The 19,673-nt window shown below is 45.3% G+C and overlaps 1 protein-coding gene across 3 annotated transcripts in view; it reads right to left on the bottom strand.

The window, feature by feature from the left end:
* Positions 1-19,673, bottom strand: part of SAMSN1 (SAM domain, SH3 domain and nuclear localization signals 1) — a 1,266,558-nt gene that overhangs the window by 791,168 nt on the left and 455,717 nt on the right. For all 3 annotated transcript variants that reach the window (XM_069636417.1, XM_069636418.1, XM_069636419.1), the window contains one exon: positions 11,215-11,274. In XM_069636417.1, the coding sequence (XP_069492518.1) occupies positions 11,215-11,274 (60 nt within the window). The remainder of the gene's footprint in view (positions 1-11,214; positions 11,275-19,673) is intronic.

Raw genomic sequence — 19,673 nt, 5'->3', positions numbered from 1 at the left:
ACTCGTTTTCATGCATGATGTGATACTAGTATCCAAAACAGCTAAATTGCTTCCATATTACCTGTTACTAAAAAAGATCTTTTCATCAACCTGTGTAAAACTACATGTATGGCAATGAACTTAGATGTAAACTTGGATTTTGTGACGAATCGCGTGATCACGTCACTTCTCCCCATTGGGGAACCCTTCACTGTGAGGCTAAGGAGGTGAGGCTGCTACCCGATATTCCCCCATGAGGATGGTGACTTGCGTTCCATGGTCTAACTCACTAACCTTCTTACCTTTGAGTCTCCGAAATCCCTACATATTTTTATTTATTTATTAATTACATTTGTTATACGCCCTGACCCGTAGGTATCACGGCGTAGTTACAGACCATTAGGCAGATTCAATCTTAACATTTTAACAGAAACAAAAACACAATTAATAGAGGCAGAAAATACATGATATGTACAATTGATGGGGGTATATACAATTGATGGGGGGTCTAGACAGTGAGGGTGTGGGTCATAATGGTCACATAGTATTCATTAGTCTAGGTGGAAAAGCCAAGTTTTCAGTGCTTTTTTGAATTGGGGGTAGGACAATTCATTCTTGATGTTAGCAGGAAGGGTATTCCAATGTCTGGGAGCGAGTACTTTGAAGCTATTGCCCCGCTTTTTCTCTTTTGTATCTCGGGATTTCGAGGTTAGCGTTTTTATTAAATCTGAGTGGACTAGTGTGGTTTTTCTTCATGACTGTATTGATACGGTATTTGGGGGCTTTGTTGGTGATACATTTATGTGTGATACTTAGGATTTTGAATAGAATCCTAGTTTTAATGGGGAGCCAGTGGTTGGCTGTCCTGATGTTTGAGATGTGTTCAGATTTGTTTATGCCTAAAGCAGCTTGGAGGGCTTTATTTTGCATAAGTTGGAGTTTGACTATATTTGTCTTGGAGGTGCCAAGGAATAGGATATTAAAGTAGTCGAGCTTTGAAAGTATGAGCGCTCTTGCTAATGTAACGCAGTTATCAGCTGTGCGGAATTTGCGACTAAGGGAGATGAGTTTAGATGTATAAGAGGTGGATGAGGCTAGGGTGTTGACTTGTTTAGACATTGTTAGTGTGGCGTCAAGGTAGACACCAAGGGCCTCATTACACGGAAGGCGGTGAGCCATGGCGCTATTAGCGCCATGGCTCATGCCGGTAAAATACCGGCACCGCCTTGGCGGAAAGGGGATTTACCGCCCCATTCCAAGGTTGGAGGGGCGGTAAATCCCCCTTCCGCCATTGCCCTTCCCCATTCCCATTTCTGCCCCATAGGGCTCTATGGGAATGGGGAAGGCGCTAATTACGGCACCGCAATTTTGCGGTGCCGTAATTAGCTCCGAGGTCCCTTAGCGGGTTGGTTTTTAACGCCTGCAAAAAGCAGGCGTTAAAGCACCAACCCGCTAAGGGACCTCGTAGTAAGGCGGTAATGGTTAACGGCCACCGTTACCATTAACGGTGGCCATTAACCATTACCGCCTTCCGTGTAATGAGGCCCCAAGTGTTTTGACTTGTTTGAGCACAGGGATAGTAGTACCATCAATGATGAAAGTTGTATGGCAGGTTGTAAAGATTCGATTTTGGAGGATGATCCCAGTATAAGTAGCTCTGTTTTGTCGTCGTTCAGACATAAACTGTTATTGGCCATCCAGTTTTGGATTAGTGAGTATATTTTGTTGATGATTATTGAGTCTTGCTCGTGGTTACCTGCTAGTGGGATGAGGATCTGGGTGTCATCTGCAAAATTGGTGTAGATGACACCCTTGGCAATCAGAGCTGCAAAAAGCACCTTGGTGTAAGCGTTGTAGAGAATGGGGGAAAGGATGAGCTACAACCTGCAAGAAGAGCCTCTGACAGTACCATTGTATGTTATTGTGACTCCCCTTTCTTCCTATAAAATCTAATTCTTTGTCTTATGGAAATACTGTGAAAAAGGAGATTACAGGAGTTATGCAACCTAAACTTTCATGTGACTTCCAAAGTACTAAGAAGCCTGAAGCGTGCATCGTCGATACAGACAAGGGACTTTGACATTGCGCTGGGGATGACCCAGCTGGCAACCATAAAAACAGACAAAGGAACGCCTGGAAGGGAACCAGGGGAACCAGAGAGAAGCCAGCGTGACGATGTACCTGCTGAGAAAGTTCAAACCCAGCAACTAAGATGCAAGATGGAAGAACCAGTCCTCGGTCGAGAGGACGTGGCTGGAAGGTCGGAGGAAGCCTTGGCACTAGAAGGAGGCCCGACTAATACCAAAGTGCTAATCCAATTAACAGTTGTGTGAACTCAGGTAGGTGGGCCGGTACGACCTTTAACAATGCTGATACTGCTGAATCGAGGCCCTGCACAACTGAGGCTGGGTAGAGCGAATTGCAGAAGAATGGAGAAGATTAGCCCCAATGTGCCAGGAAGAATCGGTGTCATTGTCACAGGAAGAAATAGATAAATAGAAGCACTTTAGAGCCGGGAGACCTGGTAGGGGGTTGGAGGATAACTTAAGCATTAAGTCAGATCTCCCTCATCACAGTGGTTGGTGGAGGAGTACTAAGAGTGACATTGTCAGTGAGAAGTGCAGCATGAGTTATCTTCATCATCTTAGTAGTTGTGATAAAGCTAACCAAAGTCTCAGGAGTAATCTCCCTCATCTCAGTATGTGTTGTGAAGATAACCAAAGCCTCTCGAGTAATCTCCCCCATTTCATGGAATTTGGCAAAGTCAATCAAAGTGAAGTAAACATCGGGAGGGATCTCCCTCATCCCAGTACCTGTTACAAAGTTTGCCAAAGTGTAATTGAACCGCAGAAACCAGGAGGATGTGGAACATTTAAACTAAATGCGAGAGAAGCCTGGAGAGAAGCTAATGGCTTAATAAGAGTAGTTACAAGATAGCCAAGTGAACCAGGAGAGAGGATGCATTTTCCTTGTTATATTACACAGTTTGTTAACTCAGAAGCCAGAATAGAAGTCTGTAATGAAGTACAAGGCTTAAAAAGAAGCAGAATACAGAATAGAAGCCTGTAAAGAGAAGTACAAGGCTTAATAAAACAAAGTTGATTCTGATACTAGGGCAACCATTGCCAAAGATATTGTCAAAGACATTTAACTATTGAACCAGGAAGAGGGAGCCAACCTCCTGGTATTCTATATCCTGGTGTTTTGTATCCAGGTGGAACATGAACTCTTAATTAAGACTCTTGAAACACAATACCCAAGGTGGATACCAGCGAACCAGGATGAGGGAGTCATTCTCCTGGTGTTCTTTATGTTGTGTGCGTATATACTCGTAGGGCTGGAGTTAGGACGTTTTTGACAGAGAGAATGACCTTTTCATTTGGACAACCACCCTGATGACGAGCACCCGGCTTTCCTTAATTAGGCAGGGAATATCATTTACAATAGGGAGAGTTAGGCATTTGTGCTTATTGTTTAATAAAGAAGCGTTTATACCATGCCACCCTTTGTCCGAATCTTTCCTCCAGCACAGCACAATTTGCATAAACCTTAGAATGAAAGGAGTAGGAAAGGTGGAGGAATGTGACTACCTAGGTATGAATGTTAACAGGAATGCTCATTGGTGTGATCAGGTAAATAAAAGCACTCTAATTTGAGTGAGTCACAGAGGCATCATACAGAATGTTAACATACACTTTGCTGGATGATCTATTAAACCAGCTACTCATGCCTTTAATACCAAAGCTGTGTCAGCTGCAACATGTAGCAGCATTTGAGGAGCTAGTATTTGCTGAAAGTTAGCAGTGGAAGAACTCAAGTTCCTTAAGAGCTTATTGCATGTCCCACTTAGTACTCCCTCAATGCCTCTGTTATTCAGTTTGGTCGCTGCTCATGCCACCTGACTCACTAGACACTGCCCAGCCCTCTACTCCCTGCCACACAGTACAGCAGTACCCCTCCTCTGTGCCCCTCTGTATCCGACCACTCTGCATATCTGTTCTGCTGTTACCTCTGAAAATCGCTCTATTATGCATCTGTACTTTTGTATATATTTGTAAAGTGCTCTGTTGCTTCTTGAAGCTAGGTCCGTGTTCAATAAATACCATAACAATGATGATAATAATAATAATAATAATAATAATAATAATAATAATAATAATAATAATAATAATAATAATAATAATAATAATAATAATAATCAAGCTGTGAATTACACAGTAAGATTTTCTTATATTGGATAAAACTGCGTGGTTCTGCAAGGCTTTCCAATTAGATGAAGGCACTGCTCCATGTGCTAGTGAACCTGGGGCCAAAGACTCCATCCCGGGTTAAGGAAGTTTGATCCTTATTTGTGAAGCTAGGTCTATCCCGTGACTGGGATAATCCTCTGGTAAATGGGCCCTCAGCGAGGGGAAAGAAGCCTTTGCTTCCAATTATGATTGATAAGAATCTAGCTGCTGTTTGTATCTGCTAGTATCTCTGTAAAAGTGTTCCGCTCTTGTTTAACTGTTGATCTCAAGGGTCAAATCATTGATTTCCTTCTCAAGATGATCAATGTAGACAGACAGCTCTTGTATGGTTGTTAATATTAGATCTAACGAGCATTTGTTCAAGAGCTGCTCCCATTTGCGCACAAACTCTTTATTCTCCTTGCATAGGGTAGATTCGAGGCTGCAGGGCATTGCCGGATTCCTTCTAGCGTTTACAGCACATATCCGTTTGGATCAAGTGAACATCTGCTTGGTTGCAGGTCGTATCTCTGAATACATATTGTTTGTATGGTTCCACCCAAATACCAGTTAAAATCCCTTTTATTTTTAAAACAGTACTGTGGCAGGTTAGCTCATCTGCTGGTTTTTATAGGTCCTCCGTTTTTATTCTGCCTGCTCCTTTATCAACTTTAGATACTGTACAGCCCACAGGTAAATCATTTAAGAGCACATTTTTTGTAAAGTGCTAACATTTGCACACCACTCAACCGGCTTAAATGCGTGAACACCCAGTATTCTTTTTGCTTTTTTGATCACCACTTTCTGCTCTGCCTTTACTTACTTATGGCCACCCTTTTCCTTGATGTATTTGGACACAAGATGGTCATGCTCACCTATGTGAATGGCGTTGGACGATCATCAATATGACATTGACGTGTTTTTTTATTTCTTGTTGTGTCTTTTTATCTTTGTTTGTGATTGTTTTTGTGCTGCTGCAAAAATGTGCATATATCATTTGCAATTTGAATAAATCAGGTTTTAATGTTGAACGTTTGCCTCGTGGATTGATCATTCCTATTGAATTATCAATTCTGATGTACCTTATTTTTTATACTATTTTGAACTTATACTTCATCGGTATTGTGCACTTTGGCCATATGTTTGCATTGTTGACGGATCACTACAGTTACCTTGTTTTTGCCCTGATGAAGGACCGTTTGCTCTGAAATGCATTGGCCTTTGGCATCTGCCACTATCTTTAGTTATTAAATTAGTCACCTTTTTTATTTATATGAATTGTGCTATGAAGTTCTTGCCTAAATGACCTAACAATTTTTTGTTAAACTGTTTAACTAATTAGTTAGTTATATGGTGTGCAGCCCTCACCGCAGGCTCGTAGCCTTGGACTTCCCTGGTTTTCATTACTGAGTGTCTTGTGTGGAGGCAACTACCTCAGGGTTTGCACCCCATTCACATTATTTTTGTGTTAGTTGCAATATTTATACCTTCATGTAGTCCTACAGCGGTGCCCACTCATGAATTGTGTAGCCTATCAGAATGATAAGATATGGCATTTAGAATGACGCCAAGCTCAGAGATGTGCTACCATCACCCGGAAGTACTAACTCACATTCCAGTTTTACAGTTTTACAAGAGTTGCCTAGATTCGGACTGCCCTCGTATGTGTTGTGGACAGTGCCACTTTTGTTTTTCCATACAACGACCTTCCTTCATGTAAGTATATCTCCTAGATCGGGACATTTAGGAGATGTTGTGCTCAATCTCATAGAGAGTTCCAAACCACATCCTGTAGAGGTAAGACCTCCCATTGCTACGTGCCTCCGTAGGGGAGACACCACTTCTAGAAACACTACTCAGAGCCGTCAGAGAGTGTCACACATCCTATCCTATCTCCACATCACATACCAGTAAGTAGTCTTCATATTATAGACCACACGGGAAGGTGGGAGCAGTCTAAACCTGTGTGAATGTCCGTAGTTAAACCTCTTCTTTTATAGTCACAGACTTGGGAGACTGCTGTCACCAAGGGGGAACTAACTACCTGAGTACCCGAGTACATTGCTGTCTTCCAAGCTGTGGACTAGACTGGGCATTGTACACCTGATGGATTCTCAGTTATAGACTCAGGTTGGTGACCTCTTTTCTGGTTCTTGGCATTTGCACCCTGCATGAGACCTATGTAGATATAACGCCATTGTGTTTGACCCAGGTACTGACACCCTTGCATCTATATGACAATTTAAGTTGGAAGATGAATTACTATCATTAATGTCTTGATTAACGTCGACTATCTCAGTGATGAAATGTCTATGGGCCTCATTAAGAGTTTGCCGGTCCAGATACAACGGTACCGGTAAGCTTACGGTACCGTTGTATCCAGACCGGCAAACTCTGAGTTGTGCTTGCGGGTGCCTTTCATTCCACCAGGTCTGACCTGGCAGAATGAAAGGCACCCGCGGGCACAGCAAGCCTGTAGCACCGGCACGGTAATGAACCGTGCCGGTGCTACAGGCATCCCCATTTTCATTGGGGCTCAAATGGGAATGGGGATCTACCGGCTCCGGGACTTGCAAAAGGGCAATTACCAGGTCTGGTGGGGCCAGAATACCCAGGTAATTGCCCATTCATGGGTGCTGGACCCTGTTGCAAGTTTGGAGGTGGCCTTCTCTTCCTGGAAAATATTACACAAAAATATGACCCTCAGGCGTCACAGGAGTCTATGACTTCCTCCCTGATACGTGCAGGACGTCACATATCCTTAGTGACCTCCACACCATGACACATAATCTGACTAGAGTGCGGGATGGAAGCTCTGTCTTGATCCAGCAGCCTTCACGTGGCATTCAAAGTGAGAGATCAGTGCTGGATGGCTTTGGGTTGTGTGTGGTGTTGTTTAGTAGTAAGAGTTTTGCGTGTCATGTTTAGATTATGGGTTATGGGTTCAAATACCAGCAAGGCCAGCTGTTTCTCCTCATGATGAGATTGATAAAACGAGTGCTTTTGAATTAAGTAAATAACTATTTATTAAATCAAATGAAATTGGGTGATTAAGAATAAAAACATTTGATACAGTTCCTTGCCATGCTTTCAAGTGGACATGAAATATGGCCTAGCGGTGTGATATTTTCATAAGGCGAATAAAACCAAAAGGAAAAGAACTTGCAGCCTTGTGGGAAAAAGGACCAGCACTCACTAGCCGCAGCCCACAGAATCCACATGGTATAGCAATGATTCCTACAGCCTGGCACACGAGAAGTGGACAATGTAGGCTCTCTGAAATTCAAACAGCCTTTTCTAGTGGTAGCAGAGGACAATGGCCTCATTACAAGTTTGGCGGTAGCCTTGCCGGTTAAACCGCTAGGCGGCCGCCAAACTTGTGATTTCTTCCAGGACCCGCAAATGGGCAATTATTGGGTCATTATGGCCCCGCCGGACCTGGTAAGTGCTCATTCGCGGGCGCCGGAAAAAAATGCTCCCATTCCCATTTGAGCCCCATAAGGTTCAATGGGAATGGGGAGGTTGGATGCACCGGCGCCTTTCAGAATGGTGCCGGTGCATCCGACATGCTCTGCTCACGGGTGCCGGTACCCCCCCCCCTTGTTACTGTACCGGAAAACTTATAATGAGGCCGCCATTATCCTGCACATCAACCACTGTATCAGAATAACCCTGCGTGCCAGATTTCTAATGCACTTCCCCATCCTTGGTTTTCAAGAAAATGTCCATTTGTAGTATCACTTTTGTCTGTTTTTCGCAGTGGAGGACGTCCACCCCACTAAATGGCCACAGTTTTGGAGGTTTGGAGGACAGCAAAAAGGTGCAGCTCAAGCAACCACCGAACCACCCCATTGAGGGGCTTCTCTCTCAATGTTTTAAGTGGCTCATTATCGAACCCCCTTACCATGATGTTTTTCAGCTGTTCGGATTCATCAGACAGATTTTGAAAGAAAATCACAACTGCAATCGCTACTGACGGAGCCAGCAAAACCCCTCACTACAATCGCATACTTCCTTGCCGATGTTTCTGCGTATCTATTTTGTGAAATTATTTTGCTTACTGTATACAAGCATTGTCTCTGCTTCTTTTCCCAGCAATGAGGCATGCATCCATGTTAACTCGTATACTGCCTGTCATATCCAAATTTCAAGACTCATTCTGTGATTCACCACGTGGTGTAAATGTGTGCATTGTCTTCTTATTCCATGGGTTCAGAAATGTAGCTAGACAATCTTTCAGAACTACTATTAGATAGCATTCCCACAGGGGACCCGTAGACACCTGCCTAGCTCGTACCCCTACTTCTATTCACTTTTTTATGACAAATGCTGGAGTTGATTTATTTATTTATTTTCACATTTGTAGCAGCGCTCTCAGCCCACGGGCATTTAGGTGGTGGTTTCACTAACATAGACATAAAACAGTGTATTCAAGTTATACGTGTCTCAGGAGCAATACTCTATGTAAAGAGCAGTGTTTTCAATTGTCTTCAGAAGGCCCGAAGGCCCAGTAGGATTTCTCAGCTTTCAGGGCTGGAGGTAGTGAGTTTATTTATTTATTTATTTTAATTCTTGATAACGCGCCAAATCGCCTGCATGCCTCACGGTGCACGAAAAACAGTACAAGACAAGGACGATCAGAAGAAACATGGAAGATCAAAAAGTTACAGTGTTTTGCTGTCAGGAAGGGGAAGCTGGTGCCACCTGCTTTCACCCATCTGAATCTTGGCATTAGGAGTCAGTGGATGGAGGTAGATCTAGTGGGACTTGTAGATTGGCCTTTGATGAATTTCTGGGAAAGTTTTGGGGAAGCAGAGTTGGAGAGGCACATGTGGTAATTGAGAGTGCTTTGAATGTGATGCGCTCTTGTATCCGTAGCCAGTGAGCAGCTCTTCTCACAGACGAGATGTGGTTACGGCTGGGTATGTTGAAAGCGGCCCAGAGTGCATTGTTCTGTATCACCTGTAATGTATGGATATTTATCTTAGATGTTCTAATGAAGAGGGCGTGGCAGAAGTCTAGTCTCGATCCAATGACAGCCGGGCAATGGTGAGACATCCCACAAAGAGGATCTCTGGCTTTTCGTCACTCAGACAAGGTAGGTGGGAGGCCATCCATGCCTGAATGGTGTGGCTGATTTCAAGCAGTGTGGTGGAGTCTTCTGTATAGTCACATGAGAGGGGAGGAGGATTTGGGTGTCATTGGCATAGTTTGTGTACGAAAATTTGCTGGAGTCCAGGAGAACAAAACAAGGCTTTGTGAAGATATAGTAGAGTGTCGGGGAGATGCAAGAGCCTTTTTGGACCGTACAAGAGATTGGAGCTGGTGGGGCATTTGCATTGTCTGCAAAAACTCTGAAGGATCTTTCAGCTAGGAAGGAGGTGATCCAGTTAGTGGCTTCTGGCTCGAAGTTGGCTGCTGTGGACAGGTGGTGGTAGAGGATCTTGTCATTGACAAGATCAAACACTGCCTAGAGGTCTAGGAGGCGAAGGAGAGCAGACTTTCCTGCATCTGTGATTTTGAGTTGGATCTTCGGGCCTAGCAGTGCAGATTCTGTGACATGACCCGAATGGAAGCCGGATTGGCGGGTTCCAAGGATGTGGTGGGTCTCTAGATATTGTACTTAGAGGTTGTCTGCTCTGTTTAAGATTTTGAGTGGGAATAGGACAGTTGTGATAAGACGGTAGTTAGTGGGTATGGAAGGGTCAAGGGAGTTTTTTTTAGGAGCAGCAGAACCCAGGCTTCCTTTAGACTGGGGGGACTAGGCAGGCAGAGAATGAGTCATTAATGAAGGTGGTGATGAAAGACATCAAGGCTTCTGAGCAGTCCTTAATGATTGTGGCTTGTCAAGGGTCACCTTTACACCTGGATGGTTTCAGGCCTTCTAGCAAGGAGGTGACATCAGCTTCAGTGACTTGGTTGAATTACTTGAAGGTGGTAAGCTTTCAGCTGCAACTTCTTTCCCTAACAGGGATCTCATGCTTGTTTTAGTCACGTGTTGCTATTTGTTCCAAATAAATTTGCTCTTTAAGATCAGTAGATTTGTGTTGGTCTGATAGTTGGATTACGTCTCGTGATCAATCAATAAAAACCACCTACTACGGGTTATGTGACCGTGGTGCTTATCTAGTCTTCAGGGCTAAACGGGTTCCACAGTGGTCTGGCAGAGCACTTTTTAAAGTTTCTGAAGCTAGCCGTACTGACCTCTGTCTTTTGTTAGACCAAACTTGGATTGGCAATCTTATTTTTTCATGCTGGGCTACTGGGTTTATTTCAAACTTTTTTCTAAGCTCAAGACCACCCCTTCCTAGGAGGCCAGATGTGAATCTTCTATTCGACAAGAACATGATTCTTACTGTGGCTTCTTGTTCCTTCATCATTGTGTATCCTGGGTTCGACTGAGCCTGTCTCACAGATTCAGGGGTGATCTTCGATATTGTCATTGTACTGAATGCTTGACTTCTCAGTCTGCTGTTGTTCAGAAGTGGGTGGTTTTTGTGCTTTTAGTATGGTCGAAGCAAAGGCATATTAAATGGTTATATCCTCAACTAATGTAACTACTGGGACAAGGAAGGTGATGGCAATGTATGCCATAATGCCATACCACTAATCTTCATAACCGAGACAATTCGCCATTCCACATAACAATGTTTCTACCCCTGTAAACCGAGGGTGGCCTGTGCTTTGAGGCTGTTTGCTTTGGTATCATTGCAGGAGGCATGCTGAGAGATGTGGTCCATTATGGAGGCAAGGAAGGAGAAGACCTTGGAGTGAGTTTAAACATTTTTTGTAGGTTGGACAGCGGGGAGCAGAGGGAGGTGAATGTGACTACTGAGAGAGGAAGACAAAATTCCAGTAATGAAGATTTCCAACAGATTATCGCGAGATAATCGGAAATTGTTGAGAACATATATTAAGTGGAAATAACCTTGCAAGCCAGAAAAGTAAGCATTATTTAAAACATGCCCTTGCAGATTGTTTTGCTATCTGTTACATAACATGTCACCTGTTCATTATGTGTCGGACTTTGAACTCGTGGCGGAATCCATTGTTCGTAGGTCGGCATCTGCAAAATCATAGAACAAATAAAATTACAGAAGAAAATACTTCAAACAAATTGATTAAAAACGAATTCTAGTTTTCAATGAACAGCGAGGTTTTACATAGAAAAGTAAAAATGGCATTGTGCGAGCAAGGGTGAATGCTGAGATCAGGTGCTTGGGAGGGGGACACAGCAAACTTTAGTTGCTTCACGGAACAAGTCTACTGTTAGTCTTCTATGAGCGCCTCGGGCCGCCTCATCACACACACACACACGCATACCAAGAAGTACTCAGAGACAACGTCTGTCGGGTGTAAGGTCCCGGCGGCAACTGCCGTGCAGGGCTTATTTATTTCATACGCGCATGCGTGAGCCCAAACAAGGCTTGCGCATGCGTACACACTCGTCACTCTATAACATACCTCTTTTTCTTTAAAACAGAAAACATAAACACTGTGTAACATAACAGGGACTCAACGTGAGTCGCTCAACTTTGGCTACTGCCAGCTCAGTCCATGATGTAGTCTCTGAATCGCACAGGAGGTTGTCAACCTTGCCTGGTAGGGTACCGACTGCTGCTCCCAAAGGTCAGCAGTGATGCGTCCTCATTGGGCGCAGGTTCCTCTGCTCTATCTGCCTCCAGGGAACATTCACCTGCTCCTGGCTCCAAGGCATCTTCCTGCGATCCTTCTGCGAGACCCAGGTCCACTTTCTTGAAGAACGACCTGTTCCTGGTTACTGTTCCTCTCGCGTTGGCCGCGGTTATCATCAACCCTTTCACATGTGTTACTTTCCAGGTTTGGGGCTCGTACATGAGCAACAGTTTGCCCTCCGGGTGGCTTTTTCTGGTAAACGTCTTCTCGCGCTCGCCTTCTCATTCCTGACCACTCTTTCCTGTCTGACCCGGGCATCATCGATCACGGTTGCCGCTCTCCCTTCCAGCTCTGGGAGAAGCCCTCTTGGGCAGTGTCTGAACAGGGCCTCCGCGGGGGGAGACCCCTGTGGATTGGTGGGGGTTTGTTCTGTACTCCCGCAATAACTTGAACAGGTTCCTCCTTAGTTCTCCCCCTCCATTCGCAGAGATCCAAAATATCTTGTTTAAAGTTCTCATAAATCTCTCCGCTTTTCCATTCGCCCTGGGCTATAGAGGTGTCACCTTCCTGTGTTGTATCCCCCTCTCCTCCATATATTTTGCGAATTGACTTCCCATGAACTGAGGGACATTGTCTGAGCATAGGATGGTCGGGAACCCGTGGGTCACAAACATTTTCTCTAGGGCTAGTATTGTGTGGTCACACGCAGTGGATTCTACCAGTTCTACTTCGGGGTACCTCGACCACTGGTCCATGACGGCTAAGAAGTACATCCCTCTGCCAGTTGAGCCGAAATCTGCATGTACCGTTCTCCGCGGGTGTTAGCTTCTGTCCATAGATTTGATGGGGGGTGCCCTTTCTGCTGCACTTGCGGCCTGACACGGCAGGCATCTCCGCACATGTTCATCCACCCTGTCCTCCAGGTCGGGAAACCACACTTTTGGCTGCAGCCTCGCCTTGGTTTTGACCCCTGATGACCCGTATGCGCAAGTTCAAGCACCTTTGGCACGAGAGTACATGGGATCACTATCTGTCGGCCCCGTAGGAGCAGGCCTTCTTCCGAGATTGAGAGTTTGTGTCTCACCTTCCTCAGCGCCTGCAGATCCCATTGTACTCTCACTTCCCGCCTTGCGTTGTTGTTTAGGACATCTTTCCACTCTCCACTCCTGAGGGCCGACTGGATGACTTTGAATATTTTGTCATCAATGGAGGCTCTGGCGATGACCTCTCTTGACAGCGCCACTGGCATAGCTACCTCCACGACGTTGTGTATTATTTCTTGACACAATCTCTCCTTGGCCTTGCTCCCGTGTACTGTTTGGGTGGTGAGACAGGTAGTCAGCAGGGTTGTTTGACCCAGGCCTGTACTGAAGCTTCACCCCATATTCTATGAGTGACAGCATCCAGTGTTCAATACGCGGTGGAGGTTTCGAAGATGCCCCTGCCATGATGGGGATAAGAGGTTTGTGATCGGTGACCACGACCACCAGCTTCCCAAGGATGTAAAGGCGGAAGTGTCAGCAGCCCCACAAAATTGCGATCGCTTCTCTCTCGATTTGAGAATATCTTTTTTCTGTCTCTGACAGCGCCTTAATTGCGTACGCGATTGGACGCATACTTCCTTGTGCGCCAGCCTGCAACAGTACTGCCCCCAAACCCATGGGGCTGGCATCCACCACGATCTCCGATTCAACTGCTGGATCAAAGTAAACCATGGTGTCCTGATCAGACAGTGCCAGCTTAATGTCCAGGAACGCTTTTTGTTCCCTTTTGTCCCACGTCCAAGGCATGTCATTCTTCGTCAGAGCTCGGAGAGGTTCAGAGAGCGAAGCAAGTCCCTTGATGAATCAATCAGCAGCAGTAATTCACCATTCCAAGGAAACTGCTCACTTCTGCGGGCGATTCCGGTGCTGTGGCCTCATGAATGTCGCTGACCTTTTCCGGGTCAGGCGAGATCCCCCCAGCATGAAAAACGAATACGAAAAACTCTATGCGATCCCTGAAAAATGTGCACTTACTACGATGCAGCATCAAACCCAGTTTGCTTAATCTCTGCAGGGTCAGTTCTAGCCACTTCATGTGTTCCATTTCTGATGACGCAAACACTAAGATGTCGTCGCTCATGTTGAGGACTCCACGAGGGCCAGCCAGTGAACCCCTGATCGTGTTTTGAAACACTTTGACGGCGCAGGATACGCCAAAGCTCAGTCACTTAAATTGATATAGCCCCTCAGGGGTTGTGAAGGTAGTTATGTACTTTGATTCCGGGTGAAGCTCAAGCTAATGGTACCCGAAACGCAGGTCCAACTTAGAAAAGACTTTGGTCCCTTGCAGCTCACTGACAACATCACCCAGTGTTGGGGTAATGTGACGTTCCCTTTTTATTGCCACATTGGGCAACCGCATGTCCATACAGATGCGGACAGCACCCGGTTGTTTGGGGTTAGGTGCTACTACGATTGGCAATACCCACGGCGTGGGCCCTTCAACATTCTCAATGATATCCATCTTAATTAGAGTCTGCAGTTCTTTCTCCATGTGTGTTCTCAAATGGAAGGGTATCCTCCTATGCTTGAGAGTAGTGGGCCTTACAGTCCCGTCAATGTGTATGCGAATCGGTGCCACTTTTAACTTGCCCACCCCTTGGAAAATGTTTTCAAACCTGCTCAGGAGCTCTTCAATGTCTGCCTGGTACACTGCTAGCGTGAAATGGATGATGTTGAGAGCCTCCGACGCTCCACAGCTTAGGAGAGAGTGTGGGCTGACGTCTGTCACATAGAAGCAAGCTTTAATCGCATTGGGGCCGTGAGTAACTGGTGCAACAAAGACCCCTTGGATCTGCAGGGGCGTGTCGCCTCCGAATGTGTAAATCCTGGCTTTTGAATTCTCCAGCTGCGGTGGGCCAGGGAGGGCCTTGTAATGCTCTGTGGCCAGAATGCACACAGATGCACCTGTGTCTATAAGGACCGGTGTGGGGGTGCCCTTAATGTCCACTACTCAGGTGGGTTGCCTTCTTTTCTTGGCTTCCGTGGCTATGTTAGATATGAAGAATATTACTTCGTCCTCCTCTTCCTCTTAAGCCAGGTTGAGTCTCTGTCTGTCTTGTTCTAGCGTGGCTACACTCATTGGCCTCCTGAAGTTTCCACCGCTCACCCTCGCAGGGCCCCTGTGGGTCGTCACTGGTGCTGCTGCTTTGCACATTCTTGCATAGTGGCCTGGTGCGTTGCACCTTCCACACAGCCTCGACTTTGCGGGACAGTCCTCTGCGTGTGGTAAATCATATCTGCAATATTGATACACTGCCAGGGTGCCCTGGGCGGGGAATGTCTCTTGGCGTTTCTGGCTCCACCGAGACTTCGATGGGGTGGATTTTACTATGGCAAATGCCGCCTCACCTTTGCTTGGCCGTACGGCTGCGTCCATTTTCGCCCCTCTGCTTTCTGCTAGTTCGTATACTCTGCCATTGTATGCGATTTGGACTAATGTAATTCTCGGTCCCCGCAGGATTTGTCTTCGCAACTTACTTGAACTGCACCCTTGTATCAACTGGTTCCTTATCATCACTTCCTCATTGTCCCATCTGCACGTGCTTGACAGTTGGCGCAGTCGCGCACAGAACTGGTCTAGGGACTCATCGTTGTGTTGCTTTTCGCCACACATCACAAACCTGTCAAAATCCACATTCGAGAGTGGTATGAAATGATTCTGGAGAGCAGTCTTGACGGCGGCATATGTCACCACCTGAATGTTCAATGACTCGTAGATGCGTAGCACCTCGGGTCCCGCCGAGTATAGCAGTGTTGCAACCTTTGCATCATCATCATCTTCCCCAGTCGCTCTGAAGAACATGTCCTGCTTCTTGATCCATATAAGCTACTTGGGCCCCAACTTGGAGGGTGGACCTGACGTGTCGAATTCTGGCATCGGTGCCAGAGTGCCATGCTGCCCATGTGGTGCTTGCGCAGGTGCCGCTGCTTTCCCTTCCTGTTCACTCATTCTCACAGGTGGCACAGGCACCTCATCCACAAGTATGAGGCCGCAAACTTTTCTCCGCTGGGCAGTACTTTACTGCTGGAAGACTGTTGGCATCAGTGAGTTTCAGTCCAGCACCGGTGATCACTGACCTGTCCGATAGTTGTAGCACACATGTGCTATGTCCCAGTGCCACCTCCTGGATTGGGCCTTCAGGCAGTGATGGACCACTTCTGGGCCCTCCAGTGCCAAAATCGCGGCTCCCCTGAAGGAAAACCGCAAACATTCCAAAAATTGTTACTTATCACCACGTGGGCAGCGCACGATCACCCTTGCGGGCCGCAACTGCTCCACAAGCGAATTCAAGATGGTTGACCCTATCAGCATCGGATTCCGGCTGCGTAGGAGAGTGTACTGCCACGCCTTGTGGGCCGTAACTGCGTCGCATTCACCTCCCAGCACGAACCGATGTCCTCGTCACCAATGTTACTCTTGTATGAGCGCCTCGGGCCGCCTCGTCACACACACACACGCATACAAGAAGTACTCAGAGACATGTCTGTCGGGTGCGAGGTCCCGGCGGCAACTGCCTTGAGGGGCTTATTTATTTCACACGCGCATGCGTGAGCCCAAACGAGGCTCGCGCATGCATACACACTCGTCACTCTATAACATCTACTACCATATTTTAGGTTTCTGGGTGAATATGTCAAGAATTATTATGTAGTTTTAAAAGATTCCATTCTCCTTATAAGAAAGACGTTTTAATGTCAAACATCTGTGTTTTATCATCGAACTCATAAATTGCTAAAAGAAAAAGTGTTTCTAATTTGGGAAAAATGAACTAGATTGGGAAACTCTATCTTCAAGGCTGTCCAATGTATACTTCCAATTCGGTGTGGTGAGGGCTGAATTATGAAGGATGCTGTGTGCCCCACAAAACCAGAAACTTATGTGGGAACCTTAACTAAAACTGTCGACATCCCGAGCCAAGGTCATTATGAGGCAATATTATCACAAAACCGGAGGGTTGATATTTTGATTTTCTCCTTTAGTGCAAATCATTTAGCAGAATGACAACACTAATGTCACCAAACAAACATACACCTGGAACGATAAAAGCCCAGCAATACCAGAATGTTGCCTCTTTTTTGCTGCTCTTCAACAAGTAAGCATCCCTTTTCATTGCTCAATTATCAGCTTTTGGTTTGATCTTCAATTTGCTTCTTTGTGGGTTGGTTTGAATGTTTTTTTAGAGTTTGTATTGCCTTTTTTTGCTTTCCATCTTTCAATAGTTTTAGTGAGCCAGCAACCCATTCAGGGCTTGACTTCTGCATGTACTTTGGTGCCCTGCATGGTATGGCACTGTGTGGTATATCTATCTGTCGAGTGCAACGTTCACCTTTAACACGCATTTTGGGACTAGAATCCTGAAATCAAAATGTTTAATTAAAAAGTGAGCAGAGCCACCTTTTGGGGAACACATGCGTTCTGACGCTGTGTCTAAACACTAGATGGCCTGAAATAATACAGGGATTCACTGCTAGTGAATTCCAAAGGAGGCTGCTTCGATTGAAAGATGTCCTTGCCCATCTTGCCTGTCATGCAGTGATAATAACGAAAGAAAAATCACAAACACAATAATAACAACTAAAAATGAACGACTCTCTTTCATAAAATAATGGAATAATAATATTGAATTATGCATTGTCCTTGAAAAATAATATAATTTTACTGTTTAAAATATTAATGCAGGCTGCAATTTTATTTTTGAACCTTTGGTGTTGCTCGCTTACGTGTGTTTATCCCTCGTGATGTAAACGGAAGTTGTTATCCACCATTTTCCATTGTTAAACCTTTTCCAAGTTGGCCACCATGGAAAGGGAAGGCGGGGCTCCGTGGCGGCCTGCGGCAGGCAAAGATAAGGAGCGGAGGCCGGGGCGCTACTGAAATAAGGTATGTAGGGTGTGAAAAATAAAATAAAAAATGGGACGGAGGTTGCGGGGGAAGATGCAGCTTGGAACGCGGGCCTGTACTGGCGGTTCTAGCACGCGTCTATAGCTGTCTGATTGGCAGGCTCCCCCGCCAAGGGTGCTAATAGTGGTTATGGTTTGATCAGATTTTTATACACAATATCCTTCTGTTTAATTCTATTAATTTTGCATATGATATATCTTTTAATGATTTAAACAGATGGTGGCCTACTGGAGTGCACTGTTAAAATCTCAGGGAGATTGACGTTATGCTTAATAAAGTTTTTGTGACAGCATTGCCACTACCATCATTTTCGAAAAGCTTCACCAGAGACTACAAATATGAACATTAGTGATGTGATGATCCATTTCTCCCTTCACATTCATGCTGAAAATGGCTGAAGAAAATGATAAAAACCTTTTCACATTACCGCCATCGGAGGTGGTTTTTCTGAAATAGCACTGGAGAAATCCCAGAAACACCTCTTTTGGCGGTAAACTTTGAGTAGGGCAGATTTGCAGAAATATCACCAGCGAAGCTAGCAACTTCCTGCAGCGGTATTGAAAAATCTGTCCAACTCTGAATTACTAAAACTTAAACCTAGATGTGCTTTCAAATCTGCGCATTCCTTATTTTGTGCTGTATTTTAGTACTTTGTTGGAAAATCAATTTAGGTGTGCTGCTAAATCTGTGCATCTTCCATTTTATGTTGCTTTGAGTACTTTATTGGAAAATTGATTTGGGTGTACTTTTAAATCTGTTAATTCTCCATCATTTAGTGCTGTAATCTTTACTGCGATTGTCATCAATTGCACACCTTCTTCTTCTGTGCCTGCCTGGCTGCTAGGCCGTCTGGTGAGTTCCTGTGCATTGTGCAGCTCCCCCTGTTGTCTCTCTCTCTCTCCTGTACTACTCCCATGGCACTCTCTATCTCCCCTATCTATTCCAACTACTACTCTATCACCTATCCTACCTCTCTCATGAAGTCTGGAAGAGAAAAGCTAAAAAAAAACTCTCCTGGACTCCAACCCAGGCCTACCTATTTCTGACATATACGTCAATGCTACAACCCAGGCCTACCTGTAGTTCCTACAATGAAGGGGTCTCGATAAATCCTAAAGGCAATAGAATTAAATGGACCTTCAAAAAAATGGTGAGGTTTTCAAGTACCATGATAAAGGACTACAATATGTCACCCTTAAACCAACGGATATGTAGATACTCAGCCATCAATTTTACATCATATTTAAGTAAAAATATCCAAGATGTGGAAGGACACTTTAGGAACAGTTTCATGTCCAGCAAGAACAACAGACATAGTATGGATACTGAGGTTCATGATCAGAAAGCCCCTTATGAGGAAAGAGATACGCTGTCTTCAGAAACAGGGGAAGTATGAACCTAAGATATTGAACATGATAAAAAAAACTAAACAACATTAAAAACAATGGTTGATCAGTCTGTCGGGGGGGATTCTGCCGGGGTCGGCCGGGCCGTCCGCAGACCTCCGGGCAGGGAGGCCCCAACTCCTCCCGTGTATATCTCGGATCGAGACAGAGTATGAGGCACACACAAGGAGCAAGGCAACTTCTGTCGTTTATTATGCAAACGGCAGAGATGGGTCAAGGAGCGTACGCGTTCGTCCTGACACACACACAATAGTGGGGCTCGCAGGCCCTTTTTACTACATTATGACGCGCTACTTGCGTCATTCCAAAAAGTTACCAAAAGAACCTATCGCCACTCTTGATTGGTTGCTCGAGTGGTGGGGTTAGTATAGTACGCATATAGAGAATGATATTAGTGGTTAAGATGTAGTCAGGTGGTATATCTGGGTTGTCCCTACAATTAGATACATAAGAATTGTTACATGAAGACCCCTGA

This window comes from Ambystoma mexicanum, chromosome 7p (genome assembly GCF_040938575.1).
Source record: "Ambystoma mexicanum isolate Mex_15411 chromosome 7p, UKY_AmexF1_1, whole genome shotgun sequence".
NCBI lineage: Eukaryota > Metazoa > Chordata > Amphibia > Caudata > Ambystomatidae > Ambystoma > Ambystoma mexicanum.
This window is presented reverse-complemented; position numbering and strand designations above follow the sequence as displayed.